Genomic DNA, 15,143 nt, shown 5'->3' with positions numbered 1-15,143 from the left:
TATAATATGATGTGTATGATGAAAAAAAAATTAAATTAGAATAATTAGATAGAAAAAAAATCATATGACAGACCTGGGATTGAATCAGTACTCTTGTAGCAATTCAATCATTTTATAATGATTGACTTAACTTTAATATTTCTTCTTCCACGCCTAGAAGTCATTAAGGAAACTAATTAAATTAGTGTATTGAATTATTAAATTTTGATGAAACTAAAACAATTCATAAATATCAATTAAAATATAACATTAAAGTATAGAAATACTTTAATAAAAATTATATAAATTATCAATTTAATTTCGGTAAAAGATTAAATTCTATATCCATCCTAAAGACCAGATCAAATCTATGTACATTTCAAGAAGTTTCAAATTCAACATTAAACTCAACCCACTTTATCCAAAATAATTAATAATACTTTACATGACCCTAAATTATTATTATTATGTTAGAAAAATATATCTACTATTCAAAAATGGGTTAGCAACTATTATTTTAAATTATAAAATTGATAATTAATTAGATATTAATTTATAATGTTTTATTAATAATAAAAACTATTTTAAATATAAATATTTTTTAATTTAACTAATATAATAATTAATTATTTTTGTCTTTAAAATTAATTTTTGTTTAATTATTTTCTTACAGTACTCCCAAAACAGCCATGCAAACTAATAGTATATTTGCTCCATCCCAATTAACAGCAAAATTTACAATTGACTATGAAAATATAAAAAATACAAGTACTTAAATATTTAATAAAAAATAATTAAAAACACTTATTATAAACTTAAAACTTGATTAAATTATTTAAGAATAATAGAGATCATTACATAAATTAAATTTGTTATGGAGGAAGCTCAAAAAATAGGACTTATTAATGTCTGGCTTGAATGTGATTCTGTCTTGGTTTGTGCTGCGTTTACTCCTAGGACTAATGTTCCGTTGATGCTTCAGAATCGATTGAATACTTGTCTTAATTTTTGTGGGACAATCAGGTTTAGGGTAACTCATATTTTTCGTGAAGGGAATGCGTGTGCTAATAAGTTGGCTAATTTAAGATTTATTCATAGAGAATATTTTCATTGGTATAATAGACTCTCAGCTAGTCTGTAGAATTCTTTATGAATAGGTATAATCTACCTATGTATCGTTTTGTGTTAACATATGAGTTTTGGTCTAGTCTCCCCATATTTTTGTATTTTCTTTATCTTTTATTTTTTTTTAATAATTTTTTTCATGTGATGGCAGATGATTGTTGTTACTTGAGGTGTCAGCTTAGCTAAGATGTCAAGTTGCATAGTGATGCCTAAAGCGAAAACTTTATAAAAAAAAAAAAAATTGGTTTGAAATGTTTTTTTTTTACTTAAAACTTGCATTTCAAGCAATTGCTACAAAGAAAGGAGAAAAGTATAGTAATTCTAAAGATTTAAAACACCATAGTCAAACAAAACTAAAATGTAGAAAATAACTAATAATCATTTTTTCTCATTTAGTCAAACCAATATGAACTTAAAAAAAAGGAAATGATAGAATTTAAGAGGAAAATTAACACTTACTCTGAAAATATATTTGTTCACATTATGTACCAGTTAATTTTAATTTGTTAAGAAATTAATTTTTTTTTTCTCTTACAAGGAAACATTTAATTAAAACAAACTTTTAGATTTTTATAAATCTAATATTGAAGAAATATGTTTTTACAGTTGATCCACCTTTTGAAACATACATTCGTAAACACTATATTTTCCAAAAATAATCTATAGTTACGTTTCTCATTAAAACATTTTCACAAAAATCTAATTTTCTTAAATTAAAATAACAAAAAATATCGAATAATCGTATTAATTTTATTAATAACAAATCAAATATTTTAGTGACAATATATATTATTTTTTATTTCAAAAAATTATATAAATATTTTCAACGATATTTTTTATCAACCAAAAAAGCTTAAGTTATACATAGAAATTATAATTTCAAAAATTCATTATTCCCGAATAAGAGATAATTGTTACAATTGTGTAATATATATAACCTTCATTTTTTATTTTTTATATTATCACCGCATTATCATATTTATTTATTTTCGTCTAAATGTCATCAATTTTTTTATTTTGATTTTAGTCATTTGAATTATATTACACAATTGTAACAATGAAGGTTATTACAATAAATATAAACTCTGGTCAAACTGATCAATTGAATAATTATATTTTATATTTATTTTATGTAATATGGTATAAGTTTAATTAATCTTGTTAAATATTTCTATAACTCTAATAATATATTTGATAATAATGATAACATTCTTTATAAATGTATTTTTTAAAATATGAATATTATAATATGTTTTACGGTTACTAATTAGTTAAAATAAATAATTATGTAAACTAAGTAATAATTAGGATGATATTTGGGATCTGAAACTTCAAATTTATTACTCAAAATTAATGTATAGCACAATTAAATAACGAAAATATATATAATAATTATATATTTGTCTATATTATTAATGAGTACTAACATCCCAGATTTTTTGAAATAATTTAATCGGACGGAGCAAAAAGACGGTGGCTGAACAAATCTACTAACTCATAGTTTCACAACAATTCAATAAAAAAACACGTTATGATTGACTAATTTATTTTAAAGATGAACACATGGAAAACAAACATTTTAAAGTAAAGTGATGTTTTAAAACAAATGTGTTTAAGAAAACTAAACTTCATTTCTATTTGAACATGATACATAAGCTTCTCGAATGAGACCTAAACTTTAATGACACCTAAATTTGTAATCAGATAGGTTTATGGACGAACACTAAATTAATGTGAATGTATCAAAACAAAAACTCATTAAACGAGTTAAATTGAAAATTTTAAGCTAATAATATACCGGTCAATAAGCTATCTTGGGATAAATAGGCAAAGGTAAATTTGGGTTCGATAGGTCACTAGGTACATAAGTTAATAAATATAAGTCACTTTATGGTTGATAGGTCAAATTGCACATAAACTAATAAATTAAGGTTGTTAAGTCCTTTTGAGACAAATAGGTAATCTCGAACTTAAACAAATAGATTAAAATTGATAGACCACTTTGTCCTTACGTCTAAAATTCTTAAATTTTTACCCATATTTAATAACCATAATCTACTTGAAATATCAAAATAAATATATAAACATAATACAAATATGTCCACAATTATTTTATATAATATTTTAAAATATATCATTTTTCATAGGACTTTAAATATGTACATAAAATTAAGACAGTTATTTAAAAGAAAATATTTTTTTTTCATCATGAATCTTCTCATCGAGAAACTCGATTACCTGTAACATCATCTAACTCCCGTATAAATGCACGATCATCATAGATAAAGTAACAAACACAAACAAATAACAAGGTAAGCTAGTTATATATAAAAAAAAGTCTATATAATTTCAATTTCAAATTAATAAACATAAATCATCAAGTCTCATACAAATTCTCAAATCATCAAGTGTCTATTAAAATTTAATATTCACTTTGCGCATGTCAGACTTCCATAGACTCACAACACATAAACACTTGACTCTATTTCTAGAAGACTGGTGTGTTGACTTAAACTCGAAGATTTACACCTGTCATATTATATCACTGTGAAATCCACACAACTATGCGCATAGTATGACAGGGTTAACTCCTATAATTGGTCAAGTTATTATCTTTCAAACAACTTACCCATTCATATGAACCTCATTCGACTCTCACAACTTGAATAACTTTATCTATATGATTTCACGATCTGAGTAGAGTTAGAATATCTTCTTCTAGAAGAATCTCTAGTCGATGCACATCTTAAACCATTTTAACACAGTATTTTTATTTTATTTTTTTATGAAAATACTATGTCTTTATTAAAATTCATATTTTGAACCTCACAAAATCCAACATCAAATAATCAAATCATACCAAATTTTAGAATTTCCAAAATACACCACAATTCATCTACTAGTCATATAAATGTCTAATAAAAGAGATCTTCAATTAAATATACATGAAATAAAAGTTTACATAATTTATAAGTAAAACCATACAAAAATAAAAAAAACTAACATTTTAAAGGCTTTTTTTTACAGAGATTCTAGCTCGAGCAAGAATTGTTCGCTTGAGCGAGAATCAAGCAGAAAGCACCCAGAATTTCATCATAAATCTCACTTGAGCAAGAAAAGACACGAGAGAACCTTTTTTCATTTTATTCTCGCTTGAGCGAGAATTATCTCGCCTAAGCAAGATATGCAGAAAAATCTGCATAATTCTGCCCAATTTCACCATTCAAAGTCAAACAAAAACAATTTCAACAACTCATTCATTTCAAAAGTAACTTGCACAGATCAACTATACAAGTCAACTAAATTTTCATATTCAAGCCAAATCTTTTATCATAAATCATCTATATCAAAATCAACATTTTTCACAATTTATTTCAAATAATCCCACATTACTCATAAATAATAATTCTTGCAAACCAAAATTAGAACTGGCGACCACGTCACCCCACATTCAGTTTTTTAGCCTAGGTTTCTATTGAAAATTTAAACTAGATTCCCTTACCTGAACTTGAGCATATGCTCCCTAAGAGCTCCAAACTATCAAAAGCTTAAGGGTAGCCTAACCTACACCACATAGTCCTGGTAAGAAATATAACTATACCACTAGGACCATGAGCTAACATAGAATAACCCTGAGAGCTAAAAGAGTCACATGCAAAACCTATGCAGAGAAAAGCCTAACTAGTTCAAAATTTAAATCAAAGAGAAAAGTAAAATTGAACTTACTCTATCAGAGATTTTGATCGAACAGTCTTGTAGATCTCGCTGCCAGAAATCTAATGGCGGACTCCGATCGTCAAATTGATGAGCGATGAGGTTAGAATCTTGAGAGAAGGGAGAGGAAATGAAGAGGGAAGTTCTCGGGAAATGGTAGTTCTTTTGAAATGAAACTTGAATTACTGAATTTTCTATTTATATGTTCTTTTCATTTTAATAATAAAATATTAATGTGTCATTTAAAATATACTACTTCTACTCTGAGTAATTTTATAGATCTTTACTTTACGCATAGTCGTATTAAGGTTGGTAAGCATTTTTTAGAATGATAGGTTACCTTGTACATATTATATATGTTAAGGTTGATAAGTCTCTTTGGGGCCACCTTGCACATAATTGTATCAAGGCAATTGCTTCCTGCACCATATCATTGCACCCGATTCCAGCGAAAAAGACGAAATTATCCTTAAAAAAAATTTCCAAAATATGTGTTCTGGATTTTTTTTTTCCGGAACGAAATTTTATATTATGAATTTTTTTATCCAGAATGGGTTTTTCATTTTTGTTTCCGGATTTTCATTTCCGAAACACAATAATCTCTTTTCCAGAATGTATTATTTTCAATTCCATATTTTTTTGTCCAAAATAGAATTTTAATTTTTGTTTCTGAATTTTATTATCGAAACTCAATAACCACTTCCGGATTTATTTTTCTGGAATATATTATTTTCAATTTCGGAATTTTATTTCCATAATTAAGGGCATTTTTTGAAATTAAAAAAAATATGTTGGGTGCAAGTTAAAATGATTGGGTGTAGGAAGCATTTGCCTTGTATCAAGGTTGATAAGTTTCTTTAGGTCCAATAGACTGACAAGTCTCTTTGGGCCCAATATGTCACCTCGCACATAATTATATTAAGGTTGGTAAGCCTTTTTAGGATTGATAGGCCACCTTTTGCATAATTGTGTTTAAGTTGATAAGACTATTTGAGATCGATAAGTCACCTCACTCATAGTTATATTAAGTTCAACAAGTCTCATTAGAATCGAGAAGCTACCTCTCACATAATCGTTTAGGGTTTATAAGCTTCTTTAGGATTGATAGGTCACATCATGCATAATTGTATTAAGATTGATAAAACTTTTTTAGGATTGATGGTTCATGTAACACATAATTGTATAAAAGATGATAAGTTAAGACTATTCCTTTAATACAAATGTACTTATGGGACTCCATCATGCGTGAAAGTGATAAACTAAGTGTTAATGTTTCTTAATCATAAAAACTTTTGAAAATGAAAGATGGTGAGTTAGTGTTGTGCTGCGATATTTGAATTGCATCCTTAGCCATCAAAATATTCTCATTCTTTTTTAAAATATTTTTCTTGAATAAAAAATTATAATTGTTAACTTACATATTTAACCTAATTTATCATAATAGTATAAAATTACAATTTCTTAAAAAATCAAAATAATTTGCTTGTTTCCCAAAACATTGATTGCTTGTTATATAATAAATTAAAAGATAATTAAAATAACTGCTAATAGACAACGTGAAAATTAAATTTAAAATATTCAAACTAATACGTCAAATAACATGTTGAAATAGTAATATGTAATTGTCTATGTAAATAAAATAAAATGAAAATTATTACAATTTTTTTTAAGAATGCTCATAATTTATTCATAACTTATTTGAAAAGATGAAATTAAAAAATTTAATACAACTCACTGTGATATAAAGTAATAAAAAATTCCAATAAAGATTATTACATGTTATTTTTGAAATAAAAAAATAAAATTCAAAATACATTTTAATTTAAATAATATAATCTATATTTCCTAATAAATATCCTATCAAACAAATTTCCACACTCTTTTACTAATTAAAGAACAAAGATGAGAACTCCTATGAGCGAAGCAAAATGATCAAATTAATTATCAAACAAATTATTAAAGTTCCATTTAAATCTGATTAACATAATTTTTTTTTATATGTTATTTCGTTAAAACAAATAAATTATTAAAAATATATTTAAATTTAATTAACAAAAAAATGTATTTCATAAAATATCTTGTTAAAATAAATAAACTATTAAAAATATATTTAAATTTGAATAGCACAAAATATATTTAATAAAATACTCATTAATTTGTTATGAAATCAAGCATTTGATTATCATATCAAAGAACAATACTTTTTTCGACATAGTATAAGAAAATTATTAATAAAAATTAATTTTATAAATAATAAATAATTAATTATTATATAAATTAGATTATATACTATTTTTAAAGATTAACAAAATTACTGGTATCTAATGTAACTTTTTTATTATTAATAAATATTTTATAAATTAGTATCTAATTAGGTATAAATGTTTTAACTACCAATTATATTAGATTCTAAATATCAATTTATAAACCATTTATTAATAATAAAAAAACTACTTTAGATGTTAATAATTTCTATAATCTTTAAAATAATATATAATTTAGTTAATATAATAATTAACTATTTATTATTTCTAAAATTAGTTTATATTTAATATTTTTTTAATAGTGTATACAATACATAAATAAATAAATTTTTGAAAGATAAAGAAAATATTATAATATTAGTAGATAAATTTAGAGAATAAGAAAAAGATAAGGGGATATACATTATGAAATTATTCTAATATTACTAAGTTATGAATGATTATAAAATTATGAAATTACCTCCATTCTCATTCTATCTTACAAGCTTTACACAATTTTACCATTATCTCTTTTCTTGAGGTGAGAAAAAAATACAACAATATATATAAGTTGTATTTTGTGAAAATTAGATGATACCAATAACCAATTACTATAAATTTTACTTTAAAATAATTAACTTCGATTGCATCTGAAAGAAGCATCTTTTTAAATTAGAAAAAATGTAACAAACTTAAAGTACAATTAAAAATAACAAGTAAAAAAATTTAAACTCATTAAGAAAATCCATTTATTTTTTTACTAATTTTCACAACTTTTATATGATTTATTGATAACTTCAGATAAAAGTTCAAAATTCGTACCTATTGAATACAATTCTATTGTAACTTTAAATATGGTTTATAAAATAGGTTTTTCTATTCTAATTTATTCAAGCTGGTGTGGTGATAAGTATTTATTAACATTGATTTAGTTATGCATGTGTAGAAGAATTTACCAAATTACCAGAGAAAAAAAATCTAAAAACATGTGAAAAACACTTTCTAAATAAGCCAATTCAATTGGATGACACACGGGTTTGAGTACACCATTGTTCAAAAATCTTATAAAGAAAAGTGGTGGTTGAATAAAATTATACAAGTGTTTTTATTCATTAAAATTGCTAAAAAATCAAATAAAATAAAAAGTATTACTTTAGTTACCCAAATTTAAAAGAATCTATTTAATATGCAAATTTTAAAATAATTTATTTTAATCTCTTATATTTAACTTTTTACAACATAAATTTAATTATTAATCTTCCTATGTAATAATTTATAAATAAATAAAATTAAAGTTTTCCACTATTTGTATGAAAGAGAATTTGAGTCCATGTTGGAGAAATTTTCGCCCATTTTCATGGAGATGAAAAAGAAAGAGCAATGGATGAAAAATAAAAACAAAAATATACATTTGAAAATAGAAAGTTGAACCAGGAATGGTGGCACGTCACTGCAGGAACACACAACCTTGTACAGTCAAAAGCCTTAAACGACAGAATAGCAAAACGAGAACAAATGCGTTCCACAAACTAGGAACGACGTCGTCCACGTGTGCACCCAATTTAGGAAAACCAAAAGACGGGGCTAAAAATACAAAAACGAAAAGTATCGGGGTAAAAGAGGAATACTGATAAATTGATCCACCCAGGGCCTTTGGATGTGCATATAGTGTCACTCCCTCACTTCACAAACCCTAGCCCTCTTCTCTCCCTCCTCTCTCTTTCTCTCACTGTCTCTCTCCGAAGATGGCTTCACGCAGGCTCGTTTCGTCTCTGCTTCGATCTTCCCTCCGCAGATCTCAATCCAAACCTTCAATTTCTGCATCGGCATCAAGGCTCTCTTCCTCCAACCGTGCCTCGCCGCACGGATTCTTGCTGCACCGCGTCGCGGAGTTCGCCACTGCGGCTGCCGCTGCTGCCGCTCCTCCTTCTGCGCCTCCGGCGAAGAAGGAGGTTGGTGGCGGTGGGAAGATCACCGACGAGTTCACCGGGAAGGGCGCGATCGGGCAGGTTTGCCAGGTTATTGGTGCCGTCGTTGATGTCAGATTTGATGAGGGTTTGCCTCCGATCCTGACTGCGCTCGAAGTTCTGGACCACTCCTCCAGGCTGGTGTTGGAAGTCGCTCAGCATTTGGGCGAGGGCGTTGTCCGAACCATTGCTATGGATGCCACTGAAGGGGTCGTTCGAGGGTGGCGCGTCCTCAACACTGGCTCCCCCATCACTGTAAATATTGAATCCTTAATCTCTTGAATTATTTAAAGTTGTTGTTCTTTTTACTTGTGTCTAATTTTGATTTAGTATTTGATTTGGGGACTCTGTGAAATCTTGACTTTTATTTATGCCTATGGATTGAAATATCTGTTTTTCATTGAGGTCTTAGGTTTATGTCTTGGATCTGACAACAATCACCACTTTTGAATTGAACGAATTGTTTGGGTAGATTATTTTTTTTAGATTGATTTAAAGTTTTACTTTGGGGTTATTTAGCTCGATAATGTATCAATCATCTGATGTCAATCTATGATCATTGCACCTTCTATTTAGTTCAATTGGTCTAATATCTTCTTAGACTAACAGTGACGGACTTAACGAATCATCGATTGGGTTGATTATTTTTTTCTTAGATTGATTTGAAATTTTAGTGTTATTTAGCACCATAATGTATAAATCATGTAGTCCAAGATACTGCTTTATACATAAATCAATCTATATCAATCTATGATAATTGCACCTTCAATTGGTCCAGTCTCCTCTTTGTAGACTTCACAGTTTTTTGGGATGAACTGTGGACTTACAATGCACACGCCAATCAAGCTCACTTGATATTTTATTATATTTTGCTATGTCATTTTGTTTTCTAATATACTTTATGCATTGCATTTAGGTTCCTGTTGGTAGGGCTACCCTTGGCCGTATCATTAATGTCATCGGTGAGCCTATTGACCAGAAGGGTGACCTCAGTAAGAACTCAAATCCTTTTAATCTTTCATATTAATTAATAGATAAGAGCTTTCTGTTATTCCCATGAAATGTTTTTACTGACAGTAAACATTTTGAATTTCCTCAGCAACCGAGCACTATTTGCCTATTCATAGAGAAGCTCCTGCTTTTGTTGAGCAAGAAACTGAGCAGCAGATTCTTGTTACTGGAATCAAGGTATTCTCCTCTTTTTCTTTTTTATTATCTTTCGTATTTGTTAGGGTTACCTGTCTCCCTGTGTTATATGACTGGGTACTGATTTTTGCATGAATTTTTATTCAAGGTTGTTGACTTGCTTGCACCATATCAAAGAGGAGGAAAGATTGGGTTGTTTGGTGGTGCTGGTGTAGGAAAGACTGTGCTTATCATGGAACTTATTAACAATGTTGCAAAAGCTCATGGTATGTGCTATTAATTTATTGTTGTTAATGTTTTTTTTTTTCTTTTTTCTATACTGAATGTTGATTGATTCCATTAGGTGGTTTCTCTGTGTTTGCTGGTGTTGGGGAAAGAACCCGTGAGGGCAATGACTTGTATAGAGAAATGATCGAGAGTGGTGTCATCAAGCTTGGTGAAAAGCAGGTGTGTGGAATTCTGCTCATGACACTTTCAGCTGCCTCCATAATACTTTTATCTGAGTATTTTACTAACTTGTCATCTGTGGTTGCATCATTATATTAGAGTGAAAGCAAATGTGCTCTTGTGTACGGTCAAATGAATGAGCCCCCTGGTGCTCGTGCTCGTGTTGGTCTTACTGGGCTTACTGTGGCTGAACACTTCCGTGATGCTGAAGGGCAAGATGTGCTTCTTTTTGTAGACAACATTTTCCGTTTTACCCAAGTATGTCTTTTGCCCTGCTTGTTGAATATATCTATTACTGTCTGGCGCTGTATCTTGTGTTATAACTGTCTCTTTTAACATTATGATGTATCTTGTAGGCTAACTCAGAGGTGTCTGCTTTGCTTGGTCGTATCCCATCTGCTGTCGGTTACCAACCAACCTTGTCTACTGATCTTGGAGGTCTTCAAGAGCGTATTACAACAACCAAAAAGGGTTCAATTACCTCTGTCCAAGCTATCTATGTGCCTGCTGATGACTTGACAGATCCTGCTCCTGCTACAACCTTTGCTCATTTGGATGCCACAACAGTGTTGTCACGACAGGTTTGATTTCATTGCATTATTTGAAGTAGCTGATGCATTGATGTTTTTGTTATCATCAACTAAATAGTTTGATTTTGATGATATTGAATAGATATCCGAGCTTGGTATCTATCCTGCTGTTGACCCCTTGGATTCTACATCTCGTATGCTTTCACCACTTATTTTGGGTACGGATCACTATGAAACTGCTCGTGATGTCCAGAAGGTTCTTCAGAACTACAAGAATCTTCAAGATATCATTGCTATTTTGGGAATGGACGAGCTTAGTGAAGATGATAAATTGACTGTTGCCCGTGCCCGTAAGATTCAGCGATTCTTAAGCCAGCCTTTCCATGTTGCTGAAGTTTTCACTGGTGCCCCAGGAAAATATGTGGAATTGAAGGAGAACATTACCAGCTTCCAGGTATTATTTGTCTCATTTAATCTGATTTATCCATCTGTTGATCTAAAGCTTTGGTTATATTCTCTTTGATAAGTATTTGTGTGTGTATTCCATCTTCTAAATCGTGTTAGGACCCTTTTATTTTCTTCATGAATATGGTCATGCTGGAAACTAATTTGACTTCTAATATCCAATTTCTTCTGAATCTTGAATTCCATTTGTCGTCTAAAAAAGTGTACCTCAACGTGCTCGTTCATGCATTTAGCTATATGATCTAGACGCACCTCTTGATTTGAGCTGTTAGCATTCCATTTGTGTTATTTACGCTAGGACTTTGATTTTAATAGCTGTGGCTTTGTTGCGTCTACTTGTTCCGTTTGACTTTTCCCTGTTCAGCATAATTGGTTATACCATGGTCTTTTTTTGTTTCCATTGTTGTTGCAGTTGTCACTTGTATTGTTGGTTAATGATTCCTTTGTTATTCTGTCTGACAGGGTGTGTTGGATGGCAAGTACGATGATCTCTCAGAGCAATCGTTTTACATGGTTGGTGGCATTGAAGAGGTCATTGCCAAGGCCGAGAAAATTGCTAAGGAGTCAGCAGCGTCTTAGTCACACACACAGCCCTGCTATCATTTAAATCCTTTTTTTTTGTAATTGCTAAATTTAATAATTTAGGAACCATTGGCAATGCCAAACGACAAAATTTTCCATTTTTTGGGTATGAAAATGTGTCAGGTTATTTCCTTCATTTTAATGCTGCCACTGTGAGATGAACTAAAGGTCAGGGTCTGTGGCCAACTGCCCCCCTTCTTTTTAAGTTGTGTTATTTAATAAGGGGAAAGGGCAAGAGGATGTATATGTTTACTTTCTGCTTGAGAACGTTGAATGCATCAATGTTAAAACTTTGCAACTGTTCCATCTTGTCCATGCCATCCAAATGAGGTGAATTTTTTATTTTTGTTGAAAGTGGATGATTTTTTTCGAAACCAACTTCATAATTGTGTTCTGTCCACTGTTTTTTGACTTCGTTTAAGTCCCAATTGTTTTTTAATATAAAATATTAGAATGTGTTATTCTTTCAAAATTCATTTTAGGAGAAGTGGACTTTCTGTAATATTTATGATTTTTGTGGTGCTTTTAAGAAATCATTTGTTAATTACTCTTAATTGCTATAAATAATAACCTAGTCTGATATTTAGCATATGTTGATTTTTATTCAAAAAATGTTTATAAACCCAGCTGCAACTAATACTATTGCAATAGTATAAAAGGACATGATTATTTATAGGGAGAAATTGATCATTCTATACTATAGGCTATAATATCATGTATTGATGATGAATATTTCTGTATGAATTCCTTAAATATTTATCTGACTTATAAAGTGTTATATTTGAGTTGTTTTAATATTTATGATTTAAAACTTGTTTAAAAGCTTAACTTGTATGCAGTGTTTTATATAATATTGAATTTTATCTTTTATTTTTTTCTCACGTGTTTAAATATACTAAAACAATTGACAACTTCAACTATTTTATTTAGTTCCGAAACAATTTAGTTATTTATAAGAAACGGATTCTCGTCTTGCAATTTATACAATCTACTTATAATTTTTATTTATTATATTTATATATATTTTTCTTTATTTTTAAATACATTTATTATGCTTTTTACTTTATTTTTTAGTTTTTTTTTTCAAGTAGCTTTCCATCCTAAAATTAGGGTAGAGCATTTTCAATTGTTAACTAGTTTGGACCGTGCATACTCACGGTTAGATATATTTTTGTGTTTTATTTTTTAATTACCATTTTAGATTTAATATATATATATATATAATAGTTTATTTAATAAATAAACGAATTTATCTATATTTAACATATTTGGAAGAAAAAACTATTCAAGTTGTAATATTAATATTTTTTTTATATTTAATCTTTAAAGTTGAATATTTTATGTTTTAGTTCTTATATAAAGAACTCTTATTTTTATGTTATTATTAATACTAGCGAAAACTCAGGTGAGCTTGTATCCATATCTATATTTTTTATAAAAAATTTTCATGTTACTTGACATGTTAGTTAAGCTCACACTTTATGTAACAACAATCATTTACCATCATATGAAAAAAATATTATTAAAAAGATAAAAAATAGGGAAAAACTAGACCAAAATCTATATGTTAACAAAAATGATACATAGGTAGACTATACCTATTAATAAAGAATTCTAATAACAGACTAGATAAAGATTTTTTTATGAATAAATCTTAAATTAGTCAACTTATCGGCACACACATTCCCTTCACGAAAAATATGAGTAACCCTAAACCTGATTTTTCCACAGTAATTAAGACAAATATTCCATTGATTACGAAGCATCCAAGAAACATTTGTCAAACGCAACACAAACCAAGGCAGACATTAGTAAAACCCAACTTTTGAACTTCCTCCAGAGCATATATAATTTCATAAAATTCAGCAACCAAAACCGTCTGAACGTCAAGAGACGCAGAGAAAGCTTTGATAAACTCCCCCATACTCCCACGGAAAAATATATTTTATTTTTATTATTATTATATGTGTATTTATATTTATTTAAATAAAATATAGATAGATGTATATTTATATATTTTAAATATCAAATTATCTATCTCTATATATATGTTATATAAAAAATAAAATAAAATAATCTTTTAAAGGGAAGACAAAATAGAAATAAAAATAAATATTTTGGATGTTTTTCTGTGTATTATTCAAAAGAAATAAAACTATTGTTAACGAATATCTTTCTTAATTAAATTATAACAATAATCAAATTATATAAAAAATATCATTCATAATTATTTTAATTTTAAAAAATTAACTTATTATTATTTTTATTTGCATATTCTTATCAAGATTAAAAAAAAAATTACTAAGTGTTATGATTTATTTGATTTTCATAAGAAAAATAAAAATTGAATTACAACGTGAAATGATTAAAAAGTAACAAAAAGGCATAATGACAGTGAAAAAATAAAAAAGCTAAATAATTTATATATATATATATATATATATAATTTTTTTTGAAAAGTAGTTTTTAAAAAAGTAAACTATAATATCATTCTTAAAATTTATTTATAAAAAAGAATATTTTTATATATAGATATAATATATTTGTATTTATGAAAATAAATTAAAAATCTACATTCTTAATATAAATATGTGAATAATAATATATATTTTATTTTAAATATTAGTTTACCTATAATTTGTCATTTATTCAGATTATTGACCGATCCTAAATACTATATAGGATCCAAATTCTTTAATTTTTTAAATAAAAAATATGCAATTTAACTATTCATATCAATAAAACCAAATTTTAAATTTATTAATTTTATAAAAGAAATTGCATTGTTGAGATGTTTATGAAATTTTACTTAATTCTTTATTATATACTAATAATAAAAATATAATATATTGCATGACATTAGTAAATGTAAATCAAAAAATAAAAAGAGATAAAAACTATAATTTTTAAGAGATAAAGATATGAAAAAAAAAAGTTTCACATTT

The 15,143-nt window shown here is 27.7% G+C and overlaps 1 protein-coding gene across 1 annotated transcript; it reads left to right on the top strand.

Moving 5' to 3' along the window:
• The first annotated feature begins 8,676 nt into the window (after window positions 1-8,676).
• LOC137828074 (ATP synthase subunit beta, mitochondrial) lies at window positions 8,677-12,507 on the top strand. The gene is made up of 9 exons (XM_068634492.2): window positions 8,677-9,283; window positions 9,945-10,020; window positions 10,128-10,216; window positions 10,323-10,440; window positions 10,518-10,621; window positions 10,721-10,879; window positions 10,978-11,202; window positions 11,294-11,605; window positions 12,079-12,507. Exons 1-9 carry the CDS (start codon window positions 8,807-8,809, stop codon window positions 12,193-12,195), a joined length of 1,677 nt encoding a protein of 558 aa, XP_068490593.1. The 5' UTR covers window positions 8,677-8,806; the 3' UTR covers window positions 12,196-12,507.
• The last annotated feature ends 2,636 nt before the right edge of the window (window positions 12,508-15,143 follow it).

The sequence above is a fragment of the Phaseolus vulgaris genome, chromosome 7, assembly GCF_051622355.1.
Source record: "Phaseolus vulgaris cultivar YP4 chromosome 7, ASM5162235v1, whole genome shotgun sequence".
Lineage (NCBI taxonomy): Eukaryota > Viridiplantae > Streptophyta > Magnoliopsida > Fabales > Fabaceae > Phaseolus > Phaseolus vulgaris.
Note: the sequence above shows the minus strand (reverse complement) of the source record. Positions and strands in the feature narration are given on the sequence as shown.

Bases quoted from the DNA above. Each gene is read 5' to 3' on its own strand.
- LOC137828074 (XM_068634492.2), top strand. From the start codon at position 8,807: ATGGCTTCACGCAGGCTCGTTTCGTCTCTGCTTCGATCTTCCCTCCGC. The intron at 11,203-11,293 runs GTTTGATTTCAT...GATATTGAATAG, and splicing joins CAACAGTGTTGTCACGACAG to ATATCCGAGCTTGGTATCTA. The intron at 11,606-12,078 runs GTATTATTTGTC...TCTGTCTGACAG, and splicing joins AGAACATTACCAGCTTCCAG to GGTGTGTTGGATGGCAAGTA.